The sequence below is a fragment of the Pseudoliparis swirei genome, chromosome 11, assembly GCF_029220125.1.
Source record: "Pseudoliparis swirei isolate HS2019 ecotype Mariana Trench chromosome 11, NWPU_hadal_v1, whole genome shotgun sequence".
Lineage (NCBI taxonomy): Eukaryota > Metazoa > Chordata > Actinopteri > Perciformes > Liparidae > Pseudoliparis > Pseudoliparis swirei.
This window is the reverse complement of record NC_079398.1, coordinates 275221-301169: the sequence shown is the minus strand read 5'-3', so window position 1 is coordinate 301169 and position 25949 is coordinate 275221. Positions and strand designations below refer to the sequence as shown.

Here is a 25949-nt window from a genome sequence, read left to right as displayed (position 1 = left end):
AGTTGAATGGAAGCAGATGCACAGCCATTGGTTTTGACTAACATGAAAGCAAAGCCAGCCGGGACAAGGGGCGTGCCTGGTGTGCATGGAAACTATTTATCTGCGTGCTCTCTGGCTTCCACGCGAGAAGTCATTTTTCCGAGGATGCTGCACCACTTTTTTTGTTGTTGCTTATTCTGTCGGATATTTTTTTTCAACTACAATGGTAATTAAAAAATATATATTATTTAAATATATGGTAGACGTAAAAGCAGCGGGCTTTGATTGTAAGTTAACTACCTAACTAACTAACTAACTAGCTAGTACAGCCTATTGTTTTGTTTTTCTTCAATTGTCTCTCTCTATATATATTTCACTAGTGTGTCTTTTAACAATAATTGCCTTGTCTAACCCTGACTTTACTGGCATCATACATTCTTCATTGACTGAAATGTAATCAAATTTAACCATAAACACATTTGTATATTTTGTCCTGAATTCAGGGTTAAAATGGGCAACTGATTTTAATTTCCTTTAATCCCATTTTCCATTTATTTTATAAATTAAGAACACGTCAAACAAAAGCCGTATCAATACAATTACATGTTAAGAGTGTTTTTCTTCTTCAAATTAGTTTGGCGGACTTTAATCTCAGTTAAAGGGCCCCTTGTTTGTTTCTAATTCCTTCACAGCTATAGAAACCAGAACTGCCAGTGTTTGTTTAGGCCTAAAATATACTTCATGGTCCAGAGTCTGAAAAGATCTGGTGGCATTTTCAGGACGGCTTTCTTCAACACCTTACATGATGAGCCAAAACATAAACCTATTCATGAATTGATCACATGCTCCTTTGGCTATATGGCCTCATTCTTGTCTCCCTAGATGTCTGTGCTTTCCAGAGCAACGCTTCAGAAGGTTGCTGTGTCTGTGATGGTCCTTCTGACATGCTATTTCATGATATCCTGTCACTGTCCTGAAAAGTTGACGAAAGAGGTTCCCACTCAAGAAAAACCGAGGTAAAAGGCACTCTGTCTCTGTGTGTTTGCGTGAGTGTTTGTATCAGTGTGTGTGTTCATGTGTGGGTGTGTGTTCCGTTTTGAATGCATGACACACCCTGGAAAGTGGTATGACAAGCTTAGCCATTCCATAGGTTTAATGATTCAGCAGTTCCATACATTTCCTGACATTTATTTTAAACGTAAAAACAAAAACAAAAAACTGGAACCATAAAGCTTGTGTTTCAGGGACTTAAAAAAAAGGAAACTGGTTCATTACCTTGAATTTGTGGAGCGTTAAAACATCCTCTCATTTGTTAAATACAAACACATATATACATATACACATAACACTTTAACTTAAACACACGTCACATGTAACATACACTTTTAACTTAAACACACATCACTTGAAACACACACCTAAACACTTTAACATTATTTGTTGTCCGAGCACTTTATCTTTATCTTTATCTTATCTTATTTTATACTTAACCCTTGTGTTGCCTTCGGGTCATTTTGACCCGAATCAATATTACACCCTACCCCCGCCTTTGGGTCATTTTGACCCGATTCAATGTTTCACCCTCCTGTTACCTTTATATTTACTAACATATTTTACCCTTTGGGTTCAATTTGACGCCAGCAATTAAAACCTCCAGAAAATTATTAGAATTAATATTGTTTTCCAAGTTTAAGTGTGAGGCACTTTATGTTTGTTTGTTGACTACCGAAAGAACACCGACATTAAACATTGAATGGGGTCAAATTAATCCTAAAGCGGGGGGAGGGTGTAATATTGATTCGGGTCAAAATGACCCGAAGGCAACACAAGGGTTAAGTTCACTGTTGCTGTCGTGTTGATTGTTGTTTGTCATGTCTAAATGTTGCACCTTCCGCCAAAACAAATTCCTCGTTTGTGTAAACATTCCTGGCAATAAAACTGTTTCTGATATAAGTGATAATATGATAGGAAGACAATATAATTGTGGTCCTTCACGGCTTCCATATGATTGTCACCCGTCCAGGTTGAAACCCCAGAGTCCTCTTCCCAAGGCTGGTCCATGCAACTGTCCTCCGGGATCATCGGTCCTCAAGAATCAAGTCCCGAAGGATGAGTATGAGGAGCTGGTGCGAGGCAGAGCCAAGGAGCTCCAACAATTCAAAATCAGGTAGTGGATGCATGCAGTTATCTAAATCTTCAGCGGCACTTCAAAATAAAAATACATTTTGGGTGCACCATCTTAGGGTGATGCAATGGCAATTAAAGATAATAACACCGGCACTATCTTGGTGAATTGTAGGGCAGTGTGTAGGATGTAGGGGGCTTATTGGCAGAAATCAAATCTAAAATGTATATATATACATTGTTGATTCATGTCCCCCCCCCCCCCCCCCCTATCTTCCCAACAGGACCACGTCTGTATTGTCCACACCGTTGATTGCTTTGCCCAACTCTCCCCTGCAGTATCCTATCCAGGGTGTCCATGCACAGCCTCTGATTTCCACTCCTGTACCAGGTATGCTACAACCTGTTCAACTGGTTTCAGCCCTGAGCCGAGTCAAGTCTGGTTTAACGTGACTGGAATATCTGGTAAAACACAAAGAAAAGCTCATACTCCATATGGTAGCCAAAAACAAAACCACAGCCAATGAGACATAGAAATAGTTGTATTCCTTACATTTTCTCAGAAGAGAGTTACCATAATATATAGAGAGGAAGCTGGATGGGTTAGTTCATGGTTTATTTTTATTTGAGAATGTATCAAGCATGTATCAAGCAATGTCAGAAATTAATGTGTGTACTCCCACAAACGATCATGCCAAAAAAAGTAGTGTGAAAGTACGAGGCTATTTTTATTTCAGGTTTAGCACTGCATGCAGGACAAAGAAGCAGCTACAAGGTTTGTGTGATCCCATAGATGTAAAACATTGTCTGGTCATTCGGAACGCCTTTACACACTGGGTTTTTTTGTTGGTGCAATTCATCCTCAATTTTACAAAACAGCAACACAGAGTCCACGGATGGCAAACGTTAGTCACGACCCCAATGTGTAACGGCCTTTTTGCAGATTGGTGCTGGAATGGCAGCGTTTGGTGGGGCTGATACAAGATGGCTGCTGGACATTGGAATATTTATTCAAATTCACGGCTTAAATAAACTCCATGAAAACACTTCACATGTAGAGCACTGTGATGGTTCTACATTTGGTCAAAGATACAGCATTATTATGATGGCAAACTGAAATAAATACATTTCCATGACATCATTTAAAATCATTGTACAACAGCCATCTTGTTGTAAAAAGGGACAGGAAGCTCGCTGCAACTGTGGGATTACAGGTGCTGAAATTGCTGAAACAGATGCTCATTGATTTCATTTTGAAAGCCAATATTTATTTAGTTTGGACTTATGCCAAAAAAGTATTTATTCCTATAATTGCATTATTGTTATAATGTGGGGACAGATATACATCACATATGAAGGTGAGGGGTAACATTGGCTTTCAAATTTTTATAATCAATGCTAGGTGACTTCCAACTTTCCAACTGTTACAGAAAGTGTTGCTTAGCAACACAGCTGCTCTTTCCTGGGCAACAGCAAGGCCTGTCCTCACTTTCTCTTTTATCTTGGGGAATTCATTAATTGGAAAGAAATTTGAATTAACAAATACATCACAAAACACTTGGCCACTGAGAGCCTTTTATTAGCAAAGTTTTGTTAAGCAAACAAATACATTTCCTTCCAAGAATGGTCTTAATTAAGTAACGATTTCATTAACGTTCCTCTAACTTAATCCAAATTGTACAATATATCAAGGCACATTTTGGAAAAAAATTAAACCTGTAACTGATTGCCAAAAATTTCATTTTGAAAAGTTAACTTCCATGTAAACTTAAGCTTTGCTTTCATGTTGTTGTTTTTACGGTTTTTACTTGCGGTCAGAAGGCGATGTAACAGTATAGGGTCAGATCAGTCTCAATAATTGCAAACACACACAGAGAGACTCACAAAAGCAAACACAAAGATTCACAAATGTGCACAGAACAATTCACAAATATATTCAATTTACAAATGCTCACAGAAGGATTTACAAATAAATTACTCACAAATACACACAGAACCTTTCACAAATACATTCCAATGCACACATAAATAAATTCAGATCTGTTTGTTTGTCAATCGCACTGCATTTGTTTGTGAATTGCTACACATTTGTTTGTGGGTTTTTGAGACTCCCTTGCGTTCGATTTTCATCATTTTTTTCAACATAGACCTATCTGAAGCCAATCAGATGTCGCCCTCATTTCAATCAATCCCATGACTAGTCATGACAACAAGATAGTTATTGTAAGTCATTGAAACTTTGGTTTAATCTTGTAAATCGTGTAAAAAAAATTGGAGCAGCGCTCCGTCTGTCATGACGTTGTGCTGTTGGTGACTCTCACTGGCTGCTGCTACTGACGAGACAGTCATTCAGGCGTAGTCGGTAAACAATCACGAGCTGTGTGAGCCTACGGGTGATGTTATGAACCCAAACACAAGGGCATTAGATGTTCCGACGTTTATGGGATGTCTACAACAATTATACAGCAGCAATAGTGGTTATTTCTTCTATGGTGGATGGCGGAAAAGATAACTGTTTCCTGGGAGTAAAGCCATGGAAATAAGCCACGCCCCTCTTAGGCGCGAATGAAGCGAATGATTTTGGTTCAAAATGAGGGCGACATCTGATTAGCTACAGATAGGTCTATGTTGAAAAAAACGCATTTGCGGATCAAGCCACGGGGAGTCTCAAAATCCCATGCACAAACGTGTAGCAATTCACAAAGAAATGCTGTGCGATCGACAAACCAAAAAATCTTGATTTATTCATGTGTGCATTGGAATGTATTTGTGAATCGTTCTGCGTGCATTTGTGAGTCTAATTTATTTCAAAATCCTTCTGTGTATGGTTAAATCGAATATATTTGTGACTTGTTCTGTGCGCATTTGTGAATCTTTGTGTTTGCATTTGTGAGTCTCTCTGTGTGCATTTTCAATTATTGAGACTGATCTAACCCTATTACATCGCTTCCTGACCGCAAGTAAATAACATAGATATGTCTCTCTTAAATCAAAATCTTCTGAGAGCAAAGCTTAAGTTGGAAGTTTACTTTTCAAAATAAAGTTTTTGGCATTCAGTTACAGGATTCTTTTTAAAATTTTTAATGTGCCTTAATATATTGTATATTGTGCCTTCTGTGTGCATTTGTAAATCAAATATATTTGTGAATTGTTCTGTGCGCATTTCTGAATCTTTGTGTTTGCATTTGTGAGTCTCTCTGTGTGCATTTGCAATTATTGAGATTGATTTGACCCCATATAACAGAAGTTTAGTTAAGTGTACATAAGACTGACTCACTTGAACTTTGTAAAAAGCCAATCATCAGAAACAAAAATCCTGTAACTGATTGCCAGAAACTTCAATTTGAAAAGTTAACTTAATCGTTGCTTTTATGAGATTTTGATTTGAGACATATCTACGTTGTTTACTGGCGGTCCTGAAGCGATGTAACAGAAGTTTAGTTCAGCGTACAGAATTGCTCACTTTCAACAAAGCCAATCATCCCAGATCTGCTAGCTATGAGCCAGCTAGGCAGTTTATGACTACCCGTTAAAATGCTGAGGACAGTCGATTCACTCGGGTGTTTGACTCCAGGTCTCCTTGGAAGTGTCCAAAGGGGTCCTGACCACAGAGATTGCTGATGGAGGGATGGTGCAAGGTGAGAGTCGGACATCTGAACTAACATCACACTGGCCTTTGTTGTAGTTCTTGAATACTTGTGACTGAGCCTGATTTGATGAACAAAACAAGTAAGCTACAGCACTTATGTGCTGGTACATTTTGTTTCTGGCCATATCTGCCATATTTTCAGGACCTCATTTCCATACTAGGAAAATGAAGTAAGCATTTGCTTCGTCCATCCCAGTTAATATTATGCTTGCATTCATAGAAACACGTTATATCACCATATTTTATATGTGGTGATGCATATATACATTTTTGTATCATCTCTAATTCACATTTCATTATTCCTCAACTCTTTTACTGTTTTTATTCGGTCCCATTAAAGTTACGTACACACCAAAAGGCGTGAGTTTACTCGCTTGACCATTCGCGTGTTCATGCTATAAGCATTGCGACGCTCCGTGAGGGGCAGGGCTTATCTCCTTGGCTTGCCTCCGTTAAAAACCTTTATCATTTCCTTCATCCACCACGGAAGAACTAACCACTAGTTCTGCTTTATACTTGTTGAGGACATCCCACACACGTCTGAACATCTAACGTCCTCGTGTTTGTGTTCATACCATTAATATCATGTATATATATATATTAGTGCTGTGAAAAATAACGCGTCAACTCAGTTAATCCAACTACAGGTTTAACTAGTTTTTTTTTTTAACGCATTTAACGCATGCGCAGAATGAGCTTCCAATCCGTCTGTTGTTGGTCGTCGGGACGAAAAAAAAGTCACTTGCAAAATGAGCTACCAATACACCACTTCAATCTGAACTCTGTCCGCTCTCATGCAGACGGTCTGTTCATCGGTAATGATCCATCCGCAGGTTCACCTACGGAAACCTTGTTCCGACTTTTACTTCCTGTAGATCAGGGGTCTCAACACGTCGATCGCGACCTGCCAGTCGATCGCGGCGTAGTGTTGGTAGATCGCATGACATTAAAAAGATTGGCCCGCCCCCTGACATGTTCTCTATAGCACGTCTTTGTTCTTTTATTAAACTAAACGTCTGTTGTTGATCGTATCTCCACAGCAGCATGTCATTTCTGTCTCTACGCGTTGCGTTAACACTCATCGATCTCCGTCTGGCGCGCCACAGAGCTCCGTGCGCGCGCATCGGGACCGAACAAAAAAAAAGTCACTTGTCAATCTGTCCACCTTTAGATTGTATCATGGTGGAGTTAATGGTTGACAAACAAGAGAAAAATGCTCTGTTTAACCCTCCTGTTACCTTTACATTTACGAACATATTTACCCTCGGGGTCAATTTGACCCCAGCAATTAAAACCTCCAGAAAATTATTAGAATTAATATTGCTTCCCAAGTTTAAGTGTGAGGTACTGTATGTTTGTTTGTTGACTACCTAAATAGCCCTTTAAATAAATAAACAAGTTGATATTTCTGATATGTTTGACACAGTGAAAAACAGCCTGGGGTCAAATTGACCCCAAAGAACACCGACATTAAACATTGAATGGGGTCAAATTGACCCGAAAGGTAACAGGAGGGTTAAACATTCTGTTTAGGATGAAGATGTATTAATGTTCCATATGGAAGAAAACTGCTAAATAACTGCTGAGTTGCAGCACCATTGTATAGAAGAATGTATAAATGTATATATCCGTCTTTTGTCATAAATCTCTATGTTCTCACAAAATATATAGAGAATATCGGTAATATGTGATTAATCATGATTAATCCACAAAAACCTGTGATTAATCCGATTAAAATTTTTAATCGTTTCACAGCCCTAATATATATATATACAGGACTGTCTCAGAAAATTAGAATATTGTGATGAAGTTCTTTATTTTCTGTAATGCAATTAAAAAAAACAAAAATGTCATGCATCCTGGATTCATTACAAATCAACTGAAATATTGCAAGCCTTTTATTCTGATTTATTGCTGATTATGGTTTACAGCTTAAGAAAACTCAAATATCCTATCTCTAAATATTAGAATATCATGAAAAAGTATACTAGTAGGGTATTAAACAAATCACTTGAATTGTCTAATTAACTCGAAACACCTGCAAGGGTTTCCTGAGCCTTGACAAACACTCAGCTGTTATAAATCTTTTTTTAACTTGGTCTGAGGAAATATTAAAATTTTATGAGATAGGATTTTAGAGTTTTCTTAAGCTGTAAGCCATAATCAGCAATATTAAAAGAATAAAAGGCTTGCAATATTTCAGTTGATTTGTAATGAATCCAGAATGCATGACATTTTTGTTTTTTTAATTGCATTACAGAAAATAAAGAACTTTATCACAATATTCTAATTTTCTGAGACAGTCCTGTATATATATATATATATTAATACATGACATCACTCTTAGGCTCACACAGCTCTTTCAATTTATTTGTATGAACCATTTTCACAAATTAAAAATGTGTCTAGTGCTTTACAATCTATCGCAGCAATTAATGGGATTCGGTCGTGCGAAAAAATCGCGTCGCTTTGGTGTCAGTCACCCGTTGACCTTTTGAACTGCACCAACCTGTATGATGGTGCTGCACCAAATACAGTTTGACTTACTCATTGTTGATCATGATAACTGATCCTTGGAGAAATCCTCACACTGGCTTTAATCAGGAATTGCATTTTTATACGGAGATTTGGGAAAAACGCATTCAGCCATACACCGATTTAAACAGATTTTGATTAATATTGTTGTCATCCACATAGCAAAGTAAGACCGTTTTTTTAAATAATATGAAATGTATTCTTTTTTTTTTAATGTTGTCAGGTGATGGGAAGACCAAGCTGATTATGGAGTCTAGCAGCCTGGTGATCCTGAACTACCTGCTGGCTAAAGTGTTTTACACCAGCACGATCTACCACATACACACTGGAGACCTCGGTATGAAGACATTGGAAGCAAGAAATCAAAATTTATCTTTACAGAAATTAACTGCTCAAAATTGCAATCAGTTGTCGATGTTTTGTGCAGCTATATGTATCTGCATACATTTATTTTTCTGTGTGTTTAATGTTCATCTGGAGAAATTAAAATCAGTCAGTGGAAAATGTTGCTGCAGTTTGATTGAGAGTGTACTTTAAAAGTTGTTTCTGTACTTAGTATCCTTCCAGTTTGAGGAGCATGAGGCCGTGTTTCCCATCACTATCAAACAGCCTCTCCTTCCAGTCTTGTACAACATGGGAAAAAGTAGGTGTGCGCTCCTCCTGCCTGTCTCGGGGGTTAAACATCAAGTAAACGCTCGGTGGATGAACATTTGTATTTTTCTATGTTTGTGACTACATATCCCCCCAAAAAAGGACAATGACTGGCTTTAGCTTTTGTTGTGCTAGTCTCATGTGATAAAAATACACTAAAAGAACACTGTAATAGGGCGCCTAGCAAGTTTATGTTCACGCATGTGCAATCAGCTGGAGCAGCAATGAAATGATAACTTCCTATCTGTTCAGGTCGGAGAGCCTGAACCCCGAGCAGGGACAGTTAGACTTGTGTGTTCACGTGTCTTCTCTTTATGGAACTCTTTGCTTACTTCTCTTCTTGGTCAGATGTGAGCTCTCACGTCACCGTCATCACCAAGACGTTCCTGCGCTACCCACGACTCAAGGTGTTGCTGAGTAGCATCCGGCGTTTCTATAGCGACATAGAAGTCATCATCGCTGATGACAGCTTTGAACCGGAGCACATTACTGGAGAACGCATAAGACAGTACATCATGCCGCCAGCACAGGTACACACAGACACACACACACAGACACACACACACACACTTTAATTCAGTTAATTTTGTACATCCCGTAAACATAAATTACAAATTTGCCTCAGAGGGCTTTACAGTCTGTACACATACGACATCCCAGACATTTGACCTCACATCGGATCAATAATAAATCCTTTCACGGGGAAAACAGGGAAGAAACCTTCTAGTAAGCAACAAAGGAGGATCCCTCTCCCCGGATGGACAGAACCAAAATATGTCATGAAACAACGTTTCAGAGTTACAACACATTCAATGAATATGACAGAATGTATGAATAACTAGGCATGGACAACCATCCAGATAATCACAATCCATGTAAACGGAAGGAGCTAGGGAGGAGAGGCTTTAGCGAAACTATTTTTCGCGTCACCCAAAACGCGTGAGTTTACTCGCTCGACCATTCACCGTGTTCAAGCCATGAGCGTCGAGACACTCCGCGAGGGGCGGGGCTTATCTCCGTGTCTCGTCTCCGTAAAGACCGTTATCATCTCCTTCATCCACCAGAATAACTAACCACTAGTTCTGCTTTATATTTGTTGTGGACGTCTCACACACTAACGCCCTCGTGTTTGGGTTGATGACGTCACCCGTAGGCTCACTCAGCTTGGTTACTTTCACCGATGAAGTTACTGTTACGTCTGAAAGACTTCCGCTTCCAGCGCTACGAGAGCGGAACTCAAGAGCTGATTGGCCCGAGTTGCGAGATGACCGCCTCAAAGTTGAAATATTACAACTCGGGGCGAAAATTGCGCCGCTGAAAACGCGCCGCTGTAAACGCGTTGCCCACATCGCGTCGCCCCAAACGCCCCAAATGCGGCGCCCTGGAAAATATTGCGTCTATCGCAGCCACACGCGTCTGTACGTTGACTTTTCATGGGATTCGGTCGCGCGAAAAAATAGTTTCGCGTTTGGTGTGAACGCACCTTTTGGCAGAGCCATGGCAGGGTGCCGGCCCTTTAGGCAGGAGGCATGGTGAAGGAGGCAGGGCCAATGAGGCAGGAGGCAGGCCCATAACAGGGCCATGGAGCAGGAAGCAGGAGGCAGAAAGCAGGGGCAAGGAGACGTATGTAAATGTTCACACATAGTATATACAAAAGTTGGCACTTTCACCACAAAATGAACAAAAGCTGTGCTACCCTACTATATTACGCTTTTTCAACTATTTGTCAATTCTCTGTATTCCATTGTACTCGTCACCTGAAATGAAAATGTAAAACGTGTGTTTCCTCCCTCAGGGCTGGTTTGCTGGCAGGAACCTGGTGGTCTCCCAGGTAACCACCAAGTACTTCCTGTGGGTGGACGATGACTTTGAGTTCACAGAGGGGACGAAGATAGAGAAGCTGGTGGAGGTGATGGAGGCACACCCCGAACTGGATGTGGTGAGAATGAAATAGATAATATCTGAGGGTTCAGGAGCTTATGTTGATTAATTCAATGGTAAAAAAGTGGAGAAAAAAAGGGTATGTTGCCTGGTGTGCTTCAAATTTCTGCTCCTTGCTGAGTCCAGCTACTGAAAGACTATTTTTAAAGGATTAAAATGTCCTTATTCAAATGTCAGTTTATCCTGCTATGCACTTGTTTTTACAACTACATTGTGTCAACTTAAGCTCATCCCAGCATGTAGTAGGCAAAGAAGCCAGGACACAATGTACTGGTTGCCATTTTATAATGATTTTTTCGATCTTTCTGTTTTCATAAGGTGGGCGGGACCGTACAAGGCAACCAGTTTTATTTCTCTCTCCTTTATGAGGAAGGAGATGAAATGGATGGTGGCTGCCTGCACAGAAAGTCTAAAGGGAGGTTCCACTCACTTTCTCGTTACCCAAAATGCATTATGGCCAGTGGAGTGGTCAACTTCTTCCTGGCTCGAACGCGTGCTGTACAGCAGGTGGGATTTGATCCTAAGCTCCAGAGGGTGGCGCATTCGGGTAGGTCTAGAGTCCAAGCTACAGTAAGTCCACTTTTTCAGCTTCTGTTGCTATTTTTCTAAAAGTGTGAATGTCTGTCTCTGACTTCAGAGTTCTTTATGGACGGTCTGGGCTCCTTGATGGTTGCCTCATGCAGCCACGTGTCCATCAGCCATCAGCCCAAAACGGGCCCCAGCAGTGACGGTAGATACGGCAGATTCAGACACCCTCCATCGAGTGACACAAAGTTTAAACTTCAGCTTCACTTCTTCAAAAACCACCTAAAGTGTGTCAAGTATGGATAAAGGACCACTTGAGGACATTACGGTCACTGGTTGGGTATATATCTCTCCCTTCTTGTCTGTTTTTATTGTTTGGTGTATATATATATATATATGTATATATAGTTATTTTTTCTTTTATATATATTTTTTGAAGATAATTATTTTGCCTCCTCATTCAGCTCTTGAATGCCATTCAAGGAATCTCTTCAAATTTGGCACAGATGTACACTTGAACTCCAGAAAGAATTGATTTGATTGTTGTGGTCAAAGGTGATCTCACGTCCGTTCCATTCTCGCAATCTGGACCTAAAAAAAGTTGAGCTAGTCTTGTGCTAGTTATGAAGAAATTCACATAAATGTCTAATCGGATGAAATGACGTCAATGGATGTTAACTGCAAACATGATTGATGAGTGGGAGCATACGACCTTCTCAAGGCATTTGGTCATTCGGCCAATGTGGTTTATCCTAAACACCCAAGAGAATATTTTTTTACAAAGTGCTTGTTATCTTATAGTATCGTCAGGAACATGCTTTAGCAAAGATAAAATATAAGTAATTTTCCACATTATTATGTCCGTATTTGTCCAACAGGACTGTGTGAAAAATAAACGAAATACGTGTGGGAAATTACTTTTATGTCGTAAGAAAGTCAAGTAGCCTGGAAGCCGGTACAGCAACCCGCCGGGAAGAACCGACACACTATGTTTTACTCAAGGAAAGAAAAAACTTTATCTATTCCATCTAATGCCAAATTTACAAGAAAGCGTAAATAATTTGGAATCTGATAGACTGCGTTTCACAAAGTTTATGTAGCTTCTTCAAATTCAGCAACTCACAAAACTGTACCAGAACCAGCCTGCCAAAACTTTGTCGTTCTTGACGGCCTTGAATGGATAGCGAAAGAAAAAAAAGGCTATGTTTAGTTGTTCACCAACAGTTCGGTCCAGTTGAGTATGTTAAAATACAGGGACTGTGGATTATGTTATGTCCTTCAACTAAGCAGTCAACTTCTAAGTATTTCGCAATGTTGTTGTGACAAAATGTCAAACATTATCAAATGGGAGTGGCTCATGACAAGGCTATGGTATGTTTTTGTGTTTTGCTTCATGCCACCGTTCCCTTGTTGTGACTAAAAATAAATACAGATGATGAAAATGTTTGTTTACATCAGCTTTCACAAGTGTTCAGCACCTGGGTTTCAGGTTTTGATGAACTATCCATGTTTTTATTTCTGTTTTTATGTCTGTTTCAATGTAAAAGCCTGTTGTTTGTAGTTCACCATGTGTGCCTCCTTATATTCCACTGAGAAAAAACAAGCTAAACACAGACTCGGTTCACACAGACAAATCCTACTCGTCAAATCCAGAAACTGTGTGCATCCAATTCACTTGGGCTTTGGAAATATATATATATTGAGGGATAGAAATATCCCTATAAACACACACATATATGTGGCTGTCTGTATGCATTTTCATTATTACTGTCATGAATGCAGGAACGATTTTTTAAAATTACGACGAGACACTAAAAAATAAAACATTGTTTTTTCACACACTGGTCAGTTTTGAGAGTTTGGGCTATACTTTACTTCCATAACATGTCTTCTTTCAGACTTGCAGAAAGAAAAACATTCAAAAGGCAGCATTACTTAATGCCTCATTTGTCCATTTGAAGACAACATTTCAGATCTGAGTTAAAATTCATGTCTTCAAAATGTGTGGAATTCTACAATACTCTACAAAACAATATTTATAAATATTATCTGTTCAATCTTCTGACCATCAACATAGCAGCTATACTATTATCTCTATGTGAAAATATAGAAACATAATAATTTATTGGCCATGTACATTGCACATGAGGAATTTGACCCGGTGAAATCTGGATAACAATAAACAGACATAGAATATAACAATACAATTTAAAAAATTGTGTTTTTCATCAACATATAAAAGTACTTTAGAACAAGTATATATTATTAAATTAAAGTGGCATGTGTATTTTAATAAGAAAAGATGTTCAAGGGTGTGGGGATGTGAAGGTCAGAGTCAGTCCGTGTGGGTGGGGTCCTGTCAACATTTGGCTGATATTTGTGTCCCTAACAATCTTAGGGAGAAAGCTCAGTTTTTTAACATAACCAAGTGTTTTTGTTATGTATTTTGTTTCAATTTCTAAAGGTTATTGTGTGTCTCCAATTTGTTTCCTCTTAAAAACATCATATAGAGAGCAGTTTGTTAGACCATAGTCTTTTAGGAGACAGTGTAGGGAGTTTTCCGCTCTGGTGATAATTATGTCCATGTGTGCTTAGTTTGGTTTCCATTGGAGACCATAATGGTAACGTATAGCAGTTTGTGGCACTGTATTTGTTTTCCACCTATATTTAATTTAGCTGACGCTTTTATCCAAAGCAACTTACATTAAAAAAAATACGGATAATACCAAAAATCACAATTTAATTTTCAACTTCTCAAAATAAAAAACATGAAAGCACCATTTTTTTGTTGTGGACATCCCACACACTAACGCCCTCGTGTTTGTGTTCATTACATCACCCGTTGGCTCGGTCACTTTCACCGATGAAGTTACTGTTACGTCTGAAAGACTTCCGCTTCCAGCGCTACGAGAGCGGAACACAAGAGCTGATTGGCCCGAGTTGCGAGATGACCGCCTCAAAGTTGAAATATTTTAACTCTGGGCGAAAATGGCACCGCTGAAAATGCGCAGCTGTTTTTTGCGTTTTTTAGGGGCGGTTAAAAGTTAAAATATTCTCAACTTTAAGCGCGAGGCGCACAGCTCATCAATGTCACACTCGGCCAATGCAGCCAATCGAATCAAGCAGGAGGCGGGCTTTCCTTCCTGTTTTCCCGAGGAGAACCTCATATTAGCGATATTTAATTACGAAGAGCTTTATAATTCTAAATCTAAACACGACTCAAACTGGCTCCTGCTCGGTCGGAAGTGGAACTGAAAGCCTCGCCATCGAGACACAATTGGCGGAATAGATGGTGGTGTTCGCCGTACTCTTAACTTTCTTTTTAAAAATATGTTGAACCCAAAATTAATGATTGGTTGCGCACGCAGGTCCATTTCACAGGTGCACCGTGCTGTTTTGCCCGGTGCTGTAAGCCATAATCAGCAATATTAAAAGAATAAAAGGCTTGCAATATTTCAGTTGATTTGTAATGAATCCAGAATGCATGACATTTTTGTTTTTTTAATTGCATTACAGAAAATAAAGAACTTTATCACAATATTCTAATTTTCTGAGACAGTCCTGTATATATATATATATATATATATACGTATACTAGGCATTACGGTACAAGCGTGTAAAAACTGACTTCAAAATAAGAGCAAACTTTCGGAGAACATGATATGACAAAATATGCCTTTAAATACTTTTAGATTAAACTAAATGAAAGAATGAAAAATTATGAATTGTATGAATGATGAACAAAAGAAAATACCGAAGGTAACTATTCCGATATTGGGACATTCTGATTTAGAATTTCAAAATAAAATATATAGAAAATTAAATTCACGAGCAAATGTGTCTCTAATTTCAGAATAGATTTAGAACAAAATGGTGCATAGTTACAAAATAATTGCAATTCTGATTCATAGTAGACCACTTTAAGGTCTCACCCAGAGACAATTCTGATGTTTCTAAATGAAAGCACGTGAAAAAGGAAATAAAATTAATAATTTTCCAATATTTGACTTTTTTTTAAAAGCAGATCATTACAAGTTTATACAAAAATGACAATGCATTCTGCTTATTGGTGACCTCTGCTATGTTCATGATTATTTTCATGATATATTACTACAGATTGTCAGGAAGTGAAAGTTAAAGTTAGCTAAAAATAAATAATGTTAATATCTTTCCAATATTTGAATTTTCTTTAAAGCAGATCATAAAAATTCTATACAAAAATTACACTGCATTCTTGTTTTTGATGACCTCTTTTATATCTATGATTATTTTCAGGAGGATTTAATGTACAGAATTTCAAGAAACGTAAGTTAAAGTTAGCTTTAAAAAAATTATATTTTCTTTAAAGCAAATAATTTAAAGTCTATAAAAAATGATACTGCATTATTGTTATTGGTGACCTCTGCTATATCTATGATTATTTTCAGCAGGATTTAATGTACAGAATTTCAGGAAATTTAAGTTAGTTACCTAAATACTAGTGGAATACAGCTCCATCACTAAAATTGCTCAGCAGAGGATGTTCTTCCTGAGGCAGCTGAAGAAATTCAACTTGCCAAAGACCATGATGTTGCACTTCTACATCATTGAGTCCATCCTCTGCTCCTCCATCACCGCCTGGTACGCTGCAGCCACCGACAAGGACAGGGCCAGACTGCAGCACATCATTTGCTCGGCTGAGAGGGTGATCGGCTGCAATCTGCCGTCCCTCCAGGAATTATCTGCTTCCAGGACCCTGAAGTGAGCAAAGAAGATTGCAGCTGCCTAAATAACATGCACAGATGTATGAAAAAAGGACGTATGGACGTATGCTTACTTCTGAGACACATAAGTTTGTGGAAAATCAAGAAAATATGTATTCTTTCGGAAAATCCGCTGTTAGTCTCTGTGCAAGTTGGAAATCAGTTTAAGCGCATAAAAACAACGACATGGCAGCTTTGAGGCAGTAAAGTGATGAAAGCATCAGGTCATGAAATTTCATGAAACTTGTAAATCCTTTGTTCTGAGACACAAGTTTGAGGAAAATCAAGAAAATGTGTATTCTTTAGGAAAATTCACTATTGGTCTCTATGCAGGCTGGAATTCCGTTTAAGAGCATAAAAAATGAACATACAGCTTTGAGGCAGTAAAATTATGAAAGCATCAGGTATTCAGGAAAATATCATGAAACTTGTAAATCTTGTGTTCTGAGACGCATCATTTTGATGAAAATCAAGAAAATATGTATTCTTTAGGAAAATCCACTGTTGATCTCTACTCAGGCTGGAAATCAGTTAAGTGCATACAAAAATGAACATACAGCTTTGAGGCAGTAAAATGATGAAAGCATCAGGTATTCATGAAAATATCATAAAACTTGTAAATGGGCGTTCTCACCAAAAGCGATGAGATTTTTTCGCGCGACTGAATCCCATGAAAAGTCAATGTACAGACGCGTGTGGCTGCGATGGACGCGATATTTCCCCGGGCGACGCGTTTTCAGCGGCGCAATTTTCGCCCCGAGTTGAAACATTTCAATTTTGAGGCGGTAATCTCGCAAATCGGGCCAATCGGCTCTTGTGTTCCGCTCTCGTAGCGCTGGAAGCGGAAGTCTTTCAGGCATAACAGTAACTTCATCGGTGAAAGTGACCGAGCTGTGTGAGCCTACAGGTGATGTCATGAACCCAAACACGAGACGTCCACAACAAATATAAAGTAGAACTAGTGGTTAGTTATTCTGTTGGATGAAGGAGATGATAACGGTCTTTTCGGAGACGAGACACAGAGATAAGCCCCGCCTCTCGACGCTGATGGCGTGAACACGGCAAATGGTCGAGCGAGTAAACGCACGCGTTTTGGTGTGAACGCACCTTAACCCTCCCGTTGCCCTCGGGTCAATCTGACCCTCGTAACTGTAGATACACGTACATATGTGAATTACAAGCCTCTGCCCCTGTCCTCTGGGTCAGAGTGACCCCGGCTCGTATCCGTGCTCTGCGGGGTCAGAAAGACCCGAGTCGCATCCCACGCGCCTCCGTTCTTTGGGTCAGAGTGACCCCGGCGCGTATCATCCGTGCTCTGCGGGGTCAGAATGACCCGAGTTGAATCCCACGCGCCCCCCTCCCGTTGTCCTCGGGTCAATCTGACCCGCGTAACTGTATATACAGGTACATGTGTGAATTACAGGCCCTCTACCCCTGTCCTCTGGGTCAAAAAGACCCCGCTCTGGGTCAGAGTGACCCAGGTCTCAACGCAGGTCTTTCTGACCCCGCAGAGCACGGATGATACGCGCCGGGGGTCACTCTGACCCAAAGAACGTAGGCGCGTGGGATGCAACTCGGCCCGGCGGAAAAACTCTGTCGGGTGAAAACGACCCGACGCCCGGAACCGCAAAGCTCCGCGCGCTTCATTTCCTTCGCCGCCGCGTGGGTTTTTGTCATCGGCCACCGAGCGGGACACAGACGGACTACGACGGCCAGTCGGCAGTTGTGTCTGCAGAGACAACTGCCGGCTCCGGCCGGCCGCACGCACGCAGGCCCGCCCTCCATCCATCCTGGACTTGTACACCTCCAGAGTCTGCGGGCGGCGGCGGTGGCGGCTGCGGGCTGGAAAGATAACTGCAGATCATTCGCACCCCAAACACAAGCCGTTCCGACTCGTCCCTTTTTCGGTAGGCGCTACAGAGCACCACCGTAAGCTCCGTAAAAACACACCCGACACACGTGGAAGAAAACACAAAACAAAAACAAAAACCCCAAGCATACACACAGGAAACGGCTTCTTCCCACCGGGCCGTCGCTCTGCTAAACCGTTAATCAGAAACGTCTACACGCGTGCACCGTCACCACTTTATTTCTGCACAATAATGAAAACCACCTTTTTAATAATAATAATAATAATAATAACGTCTTTCCCACACGTCGGACGTAGCCGGAGGCGGCGGCGGCACAACATTGCGTCGCCGAATACGTTCCCGGTTCACGTGAAATGCAAAAAGATTGACGCGGGGAGAAATAGGATCACAGGACACAGGACTTGTTGTTGTTGTTGTTTGAAACTTGCGTTTATTTCATTTGGTCATCACCTGCAGCGTTACAAGCAAAGACGCACGCGCACGCGCAGACCTCGGCTCTTTTCCTTCTCCGGTAACAGTTCCCGCCGCGCCCGCGCGACCGCGCTGCATACTCGCGTCGTCCTCGGGTCAAAATAACGACTCGACGTGTGAGACGACGACGACGACGCTGCTACTACTAACGCCGTCTTTGGTGCCCGGTGGTGCCCTGCTCTGCTCCTGCTCGCTGCCTGCCGCTCTATTGCTGCCGTGCCAAAAGTCATCATGACGGTAGATTCACCAGAAGTCAGATTGTCGAAATGCTGGTGGACCCGGCGCGGCAACCGCCGTCATTAGAAGAACGCGGTAGCGGTCGTCCTAGCGGTCGTCCTCGCGGTCGTCCTCGCCTCAAAGACGTCGCGACGGCGCCTCGTTTCGCCGACGGTCGGGTCGTCGACCGCGCGAACGCGCCTTCGGGAGTAGGACCCGGAGAAACGGAACGAGACGAACGAAAAGGACGAGAAGAACGAGGAGGAGAAGAAGAAGAAGAAGAAGAAGAAGAAGAAGCACGAGAAAAAGGCGGTAGCGGTCGCGGTCGTCCTCGCGGTCGTCCTCGTGGTCGTCCTCGCCTCAAAGACGTCGCAACGGCGCCTCGTTTCGCCGACGGTCGGGTCGTCGACCCGGCGAGCGACGCGACCCCTTCGGGAGTAGGACCCGGAGGAACGGAACGATACAAACGAGAACGAGAAGGCTGTAGCGGTGGAGGAGAGGACCGCCGCTCTGCCAAATCCATTGCGAGTCGTTTCCCCAGAATTCAGGATGTCGAAATGTTGGTCCGTCAACCGTCAGGAAGAGGAGGAGAAGGAGAAGGAGAAGAAGACGAAGAAGAAGACAAAGAAGAAGTAGAAGAAGTAGACAAAGAAGTAGAAGAAGAAGAAGAAGAAGACGAAGAAGTAGACGAAGAAGAAGAAGTAGACCAAGAAGAAGAAGTAGATGAAGAAGTCGATGAAGAAGTAGATGAAGAAGAAGAAGAAGAAGCAGCAGACGCCGCCGCCGCCGCCGCTTCTCGAGGCAAAAGACGGACCTTGCTGTCGAAAAACGGTGAAATATCGTGGTCCTCGACGCCGTACGACAGAGCGGGACGCCTGAATCGCCGCGCCGCCGCCGCTCCGGGGCGACGCAAAGTCGCACGCCCGGGACGCGGCCTCGACGTTTCGCATGTTTGTCACGCCGGCCGTGGAAAGGATCGTCCTGGAGATGACCAATCTGGAGGGCTCGCAATACGGCGACGGCTGGAAAGGGATGGACGAGACCGACCTGCGCGCCTACATGGGCCTGCTGATCTTGGCGGGCGTGTACAGGTCCCGGGGCGAGGCCCTCTCCAGTCTGTGGGACGCCGAGAGCGGCAGGGCCGTGTTCCGCGCCACGATGCCGCTCAACGCTTTCACCGTGGTCGAGACTGCTGCGCTTTGACGACCGCGAGACGCGAGGCGAGACGCGACCGACAAACTGGCGGCCGTGAGGGAGGTCTGGGAAGCGTGGGTGGCGCGCCTGCCGCTCCTCTACGACCCGGGCCCCGAAGTGACGGTGGACGAGCAACTGGTTCCCTTCAGAGGTATACCGTTTGGCCGCCGCCGCCGGCTCTGCTTTTGATGATGATGGCGACGGTGGTGGTGGTGGTGGTGGTGGTGGTAATAATAATAATAATAATAATAATCCTCTCTCTCTCTCTCTCTCTCTCTCTCTCGCACGCTCTCGTCCGCCAGGCCGGTGTCCTTTCAGGCAGTACATGCCCAGCAAGCCCGCGAAATACGGCATCAAGTCGTGGGTGGCCTGCGACGCCAGGTCCAGCTACGCGTGGAAGATGCAAATCTACACCGGCAAGCCCAGCGGCGGACGACCGGAAAAGAATCTGGGCACGAGGGTCGTGCTCGACGTGACCGAGGGCCTGACGGGGCGCAACGTCACGTGCGACAATTTCTTCACCTCCTACGAACTCGCGCGGCTGCTCCTGCTCAGGAACAACACCGTGGTCGGCACGGTGAGAAAGAACAAGCCCGAGCTGCCGGCGCTGCTCGCGCGGCCAGAGACCCGCTTTTCGTCAACGCGTTGCCTTCACGCCCGACGCCACGCCGTCTCCTACCTGCCGAAAAAGAGCGGCAAAAAAAAACGTGGTCCTCCTGAGCACCAAGCACGCGCGGGGCGACGTCAGCGACCGCGCCGACGCCAAGCCCCTCGTCGTCCTGGACTACAACCGCAACAAGGGCGGCGTGGACAACCTCGACAAGGTCGCAGGGACCTACAGCTGCCGAAGGATGACCGCCCGCTGGCCCCTGGTCGTCTTCCACAACATGCTCGACGTGTCTGCCTACGACGCCTTTGTGATATGGCGAGAGGTCCACCCCGACTGGATGCCCGGCAAACGCAACAAGAGGAGGGTGTTTCTCGAGCTGCTGGGAAAGGCGCTCGCCTATCCGTTCATGGAGAGGCGGAAGCGTCTGCCGCGCACGGAGGCGTCCGCCGCCATTGTCGCCAAAGCTGCCCGGGTGGCCTCCTCCGAGTCCTCCTCCTCCTCCTCCTCCTCTGACGCCGCAGGAGCGTGCGAAGCCTCGGCCTCCTCCTCCGAGACCTTGTCCTCCGAGACCTTGTCCTCCGAGACCGCCGCCGAAAGAGGTGTCAGATCTGCCCCTCGAAGAAGGACTCTAAAACATACACCGTGTGCAACGGGTGCAACAAGTACATCTGCAAGGGCTGCACGCTGACATACTGCCCGACGTGTGCCGATGCTTAGGGTCCCCTCTATCGCCTCTGCCGTTGTCCTCGGGACTAAAACGTGTGTGTGTGTGTGTGTGTGTGTGTGGTTGTGTGTGTGGTTGTGTGTGTGTGTGTGTGTGTGTGTGTGTGTGTGTGTTTGTGTGTGCGCAAGGCTCCAGTTTGACCCCAGGACGCAGGGTGTATGATTTCTGAGTAAAGGCAACACGAGGGTTAAACTGATTTCCAGCCTGCACAGAGACTAAAAGTGGATTCTCTGAAAGAATACAGATTTTCTTGATTTTCCACCATATTATGTGTCTTAGGACACAGGATTTACAAGTTTCATGATATTTTCATGAATACCTGATGCTTTGATCACTTTTCTGCCTCAAAGCTGTATGTTCATTTTTTTATGCTCTTAACCCTCCCGTTGCCCTCGGGTCAATCTGACCCTCGTAACTGTAGATACACGTACATATGTGAATTACAAGCCTCTACCCCTGTCCTCTGGGTCAAAAAGACCCAGCTCTGGGTCAGAGTGACCCAGGTCTGGGTCAGAGTGACCCCGGCGTGTATCCGTACTCTGGGTCAGAAAGACCCGAGTTGAATCCCACGTGCCCCTCCCGTTGTCCTCGGGTCAATCTGACCCGCGTAACTGTATATACACGTACATGTGTGAATTACAGGCCCTCTACCCCTGTCCTCTGGGTCAAAAAGAGTGACCCAGGTCTGGGTCAGAGTGACCCCGGCGCGTATCCGCGCCCTGGGTCAGAAAGACCCGAGTTGCATCCCACGTGCCTACGTTCTTTGGGTCAGTGTGTGTGTGTGTGTGTGTGTGTGTGTGTGTGTGTGTGTGTGTGTGTGTGCGCAAGGCTCCAGTTTGACCCCAGGACGCAGGGTGTATGCTTTCTGAGTAAAGGCAACACGAGGGTTAAGAAGAAGAGGAAGGCATATCTGCCTAAATCTCGGGAACTGTTTATCCTAATCTAGCTGAGTTTTTAGTCTTCTTCTGAAGTATTTGTAATCTTTACTTTTCTATCAAAATGATATGGTAGTTTGTTTACAGTGCAATAAAGAGAGTGACTGTCACTAGTTTGTTATCATGCTGCATTGCAACAGTGCGCAAGTGCGTTATTGACGCATGCACTTTCCCTCTGTGCAAACCCAACGTATGCAGCTTCAGCATTACAGTGGAAATCCCATTCAGACTGTATCGACATAAAAGTATAATGTATATGGACAAGGGTTCAGAAATCATGAATTTTTAATGAAACCAATGCATGCAACAAACTCAACACAGGTTTGTTAGAAGATGGAGACCAAAGCAGTGAATCACACTGAGTATTGGTATCATCCTGTTGGGATGGTTTGAGAAGTTTCACTAGATTTGAAATACTTGTTCCATCTGTAAACTATCCTGCTTTGCATCCAAGCTGACAACTACACTCAAAGAAATGACTCATTGGATGAACTCAATTAAATTGTTGGCAGGTTTTCCATCCAATAATTATATGCAACTCCAACTCAAATTTAGCACATCAGTGCAATAAAATGTAATTAAGTTAGTCCAACTCATTTGTATCAAATACATCTAAAATAAAATAACGATATTCATTAAATTAAATTAATTTATGTTTGTCCAACTCAAAATATAAACTAACTAACAAAATATGCAAACTCCACACAGAAGGAACGCCCCGACTGGGAATTGAACCCACAGCCCTCTGGCTTTGAGGCAACAGTGCTAGCCACTACACCACCGTACAGCCCTGAAAGTGTGTTCACCTCATGTAAACAACTGATTTTCAGCTGGCGCATGCGCAAAGGGTAGTCCTCAATGAAACACATTTATTTTGAGTTGATATGCACACCATCTAACCTAAATAAATCTAATAAATGAAAGTATTCATACATTTTGTGTTACACCCATTAACTATAAACATCTATTTTTGTAATTGATTTATTTAAATGTATCAAACAATATTTAAATGTGTCACCTCGAAGAAGGGCTTGAATCGTTTTTGTGAGTGTAACCTAAATAAATCTAATAAATGAAAGTATTCATACATTTTGTGTTACACCCATTCAATATAAATATCTTCGTTTTGTAATTGATTTATTTAAATGTATCAAACAATATTTAAATGTGCCACCTCTAAGAAGGGCTTGAATCGTTTTTTGGAGTGTACACTTTAAATCCCCATGATGTCAGAGTTTGAGTAAACTGTTTTTGGGTGTAGTATTCATTTAAATAACGGACACAAAATAAAGTCTGGTATTATTTCAGAACTCATTCAATCTCATATATTCTTTAAGAAATTATCATTTACAATTTTAGGTAAACAGAACTGATTTGAGAATTTTGCTTTGCGACCATCTTAAACTGCCAAGGGGCTGTGGGAGGTCCCTGCACCCTATCGAGACCCTCTTCCTTGTAACAGTAACATAAATGGACTGAGAGAGGTATCCACTGTATTACTTGCAAACACACGCCTGTGGTCGCTGTCGATTACATTCACTGTCAGTGTGTTGTGCGCACAGTGAAGTATCTGCAGCCAATCCCATCAGAAGCTCACAGAAACGCAGATTTCAATGCAACTTGTTGGCGACTCCGTGATCTCCTCTGGAGCAGAGCGGATCGTTTCAGCACCGGGAAGCCCCCACGTCGCCCCCCTTGGGGGGGCTTTAATTGTTGCCTGAGAAAACTCACAATGTGCTGCGCTTTGATGCACCAGATGGAGCTCCGCCGACAGCACACTTTTTACACGTTTCACGCATTCTGGTACTTAAACTCTGGAAAAGGGCATTTTTAAAGTTGAACGTCATCAATTCGAGTCGCTTCAACTAGGCTACAACTGAAATAACTTGATTTAGCCTACTGTGTTTCAATATATATGTATATACAGACCGGCATGCTCTACCTCTCTAGATGAGATGTGAAGCAATCTCAGCACTTAGCCTACAGCAGCAACATCGTGAAGCTGCCCGCTGCTCCCCTCTCAATGTAACCAGTCTGCATTTCGCTTGTTTGGACTTGACGTGTGTGAATTCCCTGGTCGCTTTTGAACTAACTCCGCTTTTCTTCAAGAGGACTGGATAGAAATTCGTCAAATGAAGAAAACACATGGTACGTCTGAACGTTTTTTTCTTTTTATTTATTTATAAGTAAATAAACATCATCTGTCTGTGTTCGCTATACCATTACGCACGGATCGGAGAGCGCAGGGGAGTGAAATATAATGTGTCACTTGAGGAGCAAACATCACAGGTTCAAATTGGCTTTTATAGAAATATAAAACAACTCTGCTGACAATATAGAAATGAATCCCACACACACCAGATGAAGATTTCACAAAATAGGCTACTCAATATACCTGTAGGCCTACTCTAGCAAACGACAAATAAACCATCATCATACGAGCCACTCGGGGAAAGTAACAAACGCATCGTGGATTTAAACGTGTTGTGAAGTGCAAGACATGAGAAAAATTAAGCTCCAGTGTGACACAACTGATTGACAAGGTGAGAAAACCAGCTGGAGGATGCAGGAAGCACATTATCTTTTATTCTAAAAATGTAACTATATTATCTAATTTCAGCTCGTCATGGTCAGTAATTGCAGCCTGATATAACTTTACAAATTGGTTGATTAGCTATTCATAATTCCTATTAAAATAATGAAAATATGAAGGTCACAAGTTTTTTTCTTTTCTTAATTAATGTTGTGTTATAGTTTCAACCTCTAAGTTAACAGTTTAAGGGCTTGGCAGGTGAGGAGCTTATATCGTGATAACGCATATTTAATTGTAATGACAAGGCTTGCATTCCTGTATGAATGTATATGATGATGTAGGAGTCACTGGTTGTCTGATCATGGTGCTGAAATCACATTAGTTGTTTTCTTTCAAACCAGCACAGTTATGGCACATGCATCCAAATCCATTCAGCAAATGTAGGACAGCAGAGTGGAGTTACATGGTGATATTGGTTATTAGAAATAAGCCTTACAGGCTTTTTGTGCAGAGCATTAACAGACATGGACAGTGTGTTGTCGTAATGTTGTCTACGCGAGTGGGTGTGAGGATATTCATGTTCAATTTGGCAATTTGTGGACAACAATCTTCCAATTGTTGTTTGTCCCCTTCTGTCTGACCGTCCTCACTTGAAGGAAGGAATTACATTCTTTGAATAACAGGAGAAGATTCTGCTTTGAAGTAACAAAAAAAAGGGCCCCTCAAGCTTATCAGGAACCCACCTCAGAGAGAGAGAGACAGAGAGATGCACTTTTTGCTCGTTAAGGTGCATGTATGCGTGTGTGTGTGTGTGTGTGTGTGTGTGTGCGTGTGTGTGTGAGAGATACTCTGCAAAATGAAAAGGAATCACCATCACGATGCTCTGATGTATCTTTGAGCACCGTGTGCCTCCACTCCGCTGGGAGACTCACACAGACACTGTCTTCTCTCCCATCCTCTTCCTCTTCCTCTTCCCTCACACAGTCACGCACGCACATGCACTTTAACAATTAGGGTGTGACTGCAAACAGAAAATGGAAATTCTATTCATGTCATGCCATACCCTCTCCCTACTTAATTATGACACTCTATTAAACATTGTAAATTGTATGAGACTGAAACGTGACGATACTGTTGAAGGTATCATTTTCTTATATGATGATGGAGTTTCTCATCTGAGGCTCATGAGGACATCTCACAAAGAGGACTAGCGTGAAGCTCATCAAGCAAAGTATAAAGTTTGGGTTTA

The 25949-nt window shown here is 42.5% G+C and overlaps 1 protein-coding gene and 1 pseudogene across 1 annotated transcript; both read left to right on the top strand.

Moving 5' to 3' along the window:
• Positions 1-850: 850 nt before the first annotated feature.
• On the top strand, positions 851-13248 carry LOC130201522 (beta-1,4 N-acetylgalactosaminyltransferase 2-like). The gene is made up of 10 exons (XM_056426572.1): positions 851-995; positions 2003-2146; positions 2388-2494; positions 5678-5741; positions 8511-8624; positions 8844-8930; positions 9287-9468; positions 10734-10877; positions 11198-11426; positions 11517-13248. The coding sequence occupies exons 4-10, from the start codon at positions 5732-5734 to the stop codon at positions 11708-11710; spliced, it is 960 nt and encodes a 319-aa protein (XP_056282547.1). The 5' UTR covers positions 851-995; positions 2003-2146; positions 2388-2494; positions 5678-5731; the 3' UTR covers positions 11711-13248.
• Positions 13249-15923: 2675 nt separating this feature from the next.
• LOC130201572 (piggyBac transposable element-derived protein 4-like) overlaps positions 15924-25949 on the top strand; it is a 28002-nt pseudogene continuing 17976 nt past the window's right edge.

Coding starts and splice junctions, on each gene's coding strand:
- LOC130201522 (XM_056426572.1), top strand. Junction 8,625..8,843: donor CATACACACTGGAGACCTCG/GTATGAAGACAT, acceptor TTCTGTACTTAG/TATCCTTCCAGTTTGAGGAG. Junction 11,427..11,516: donor CCAGAGGGTGGCGCATTCGG/GTAGGTCTAGAG, acceptor CTCTGACTTCAG/AGTTCTTTATGGACGGTCTG.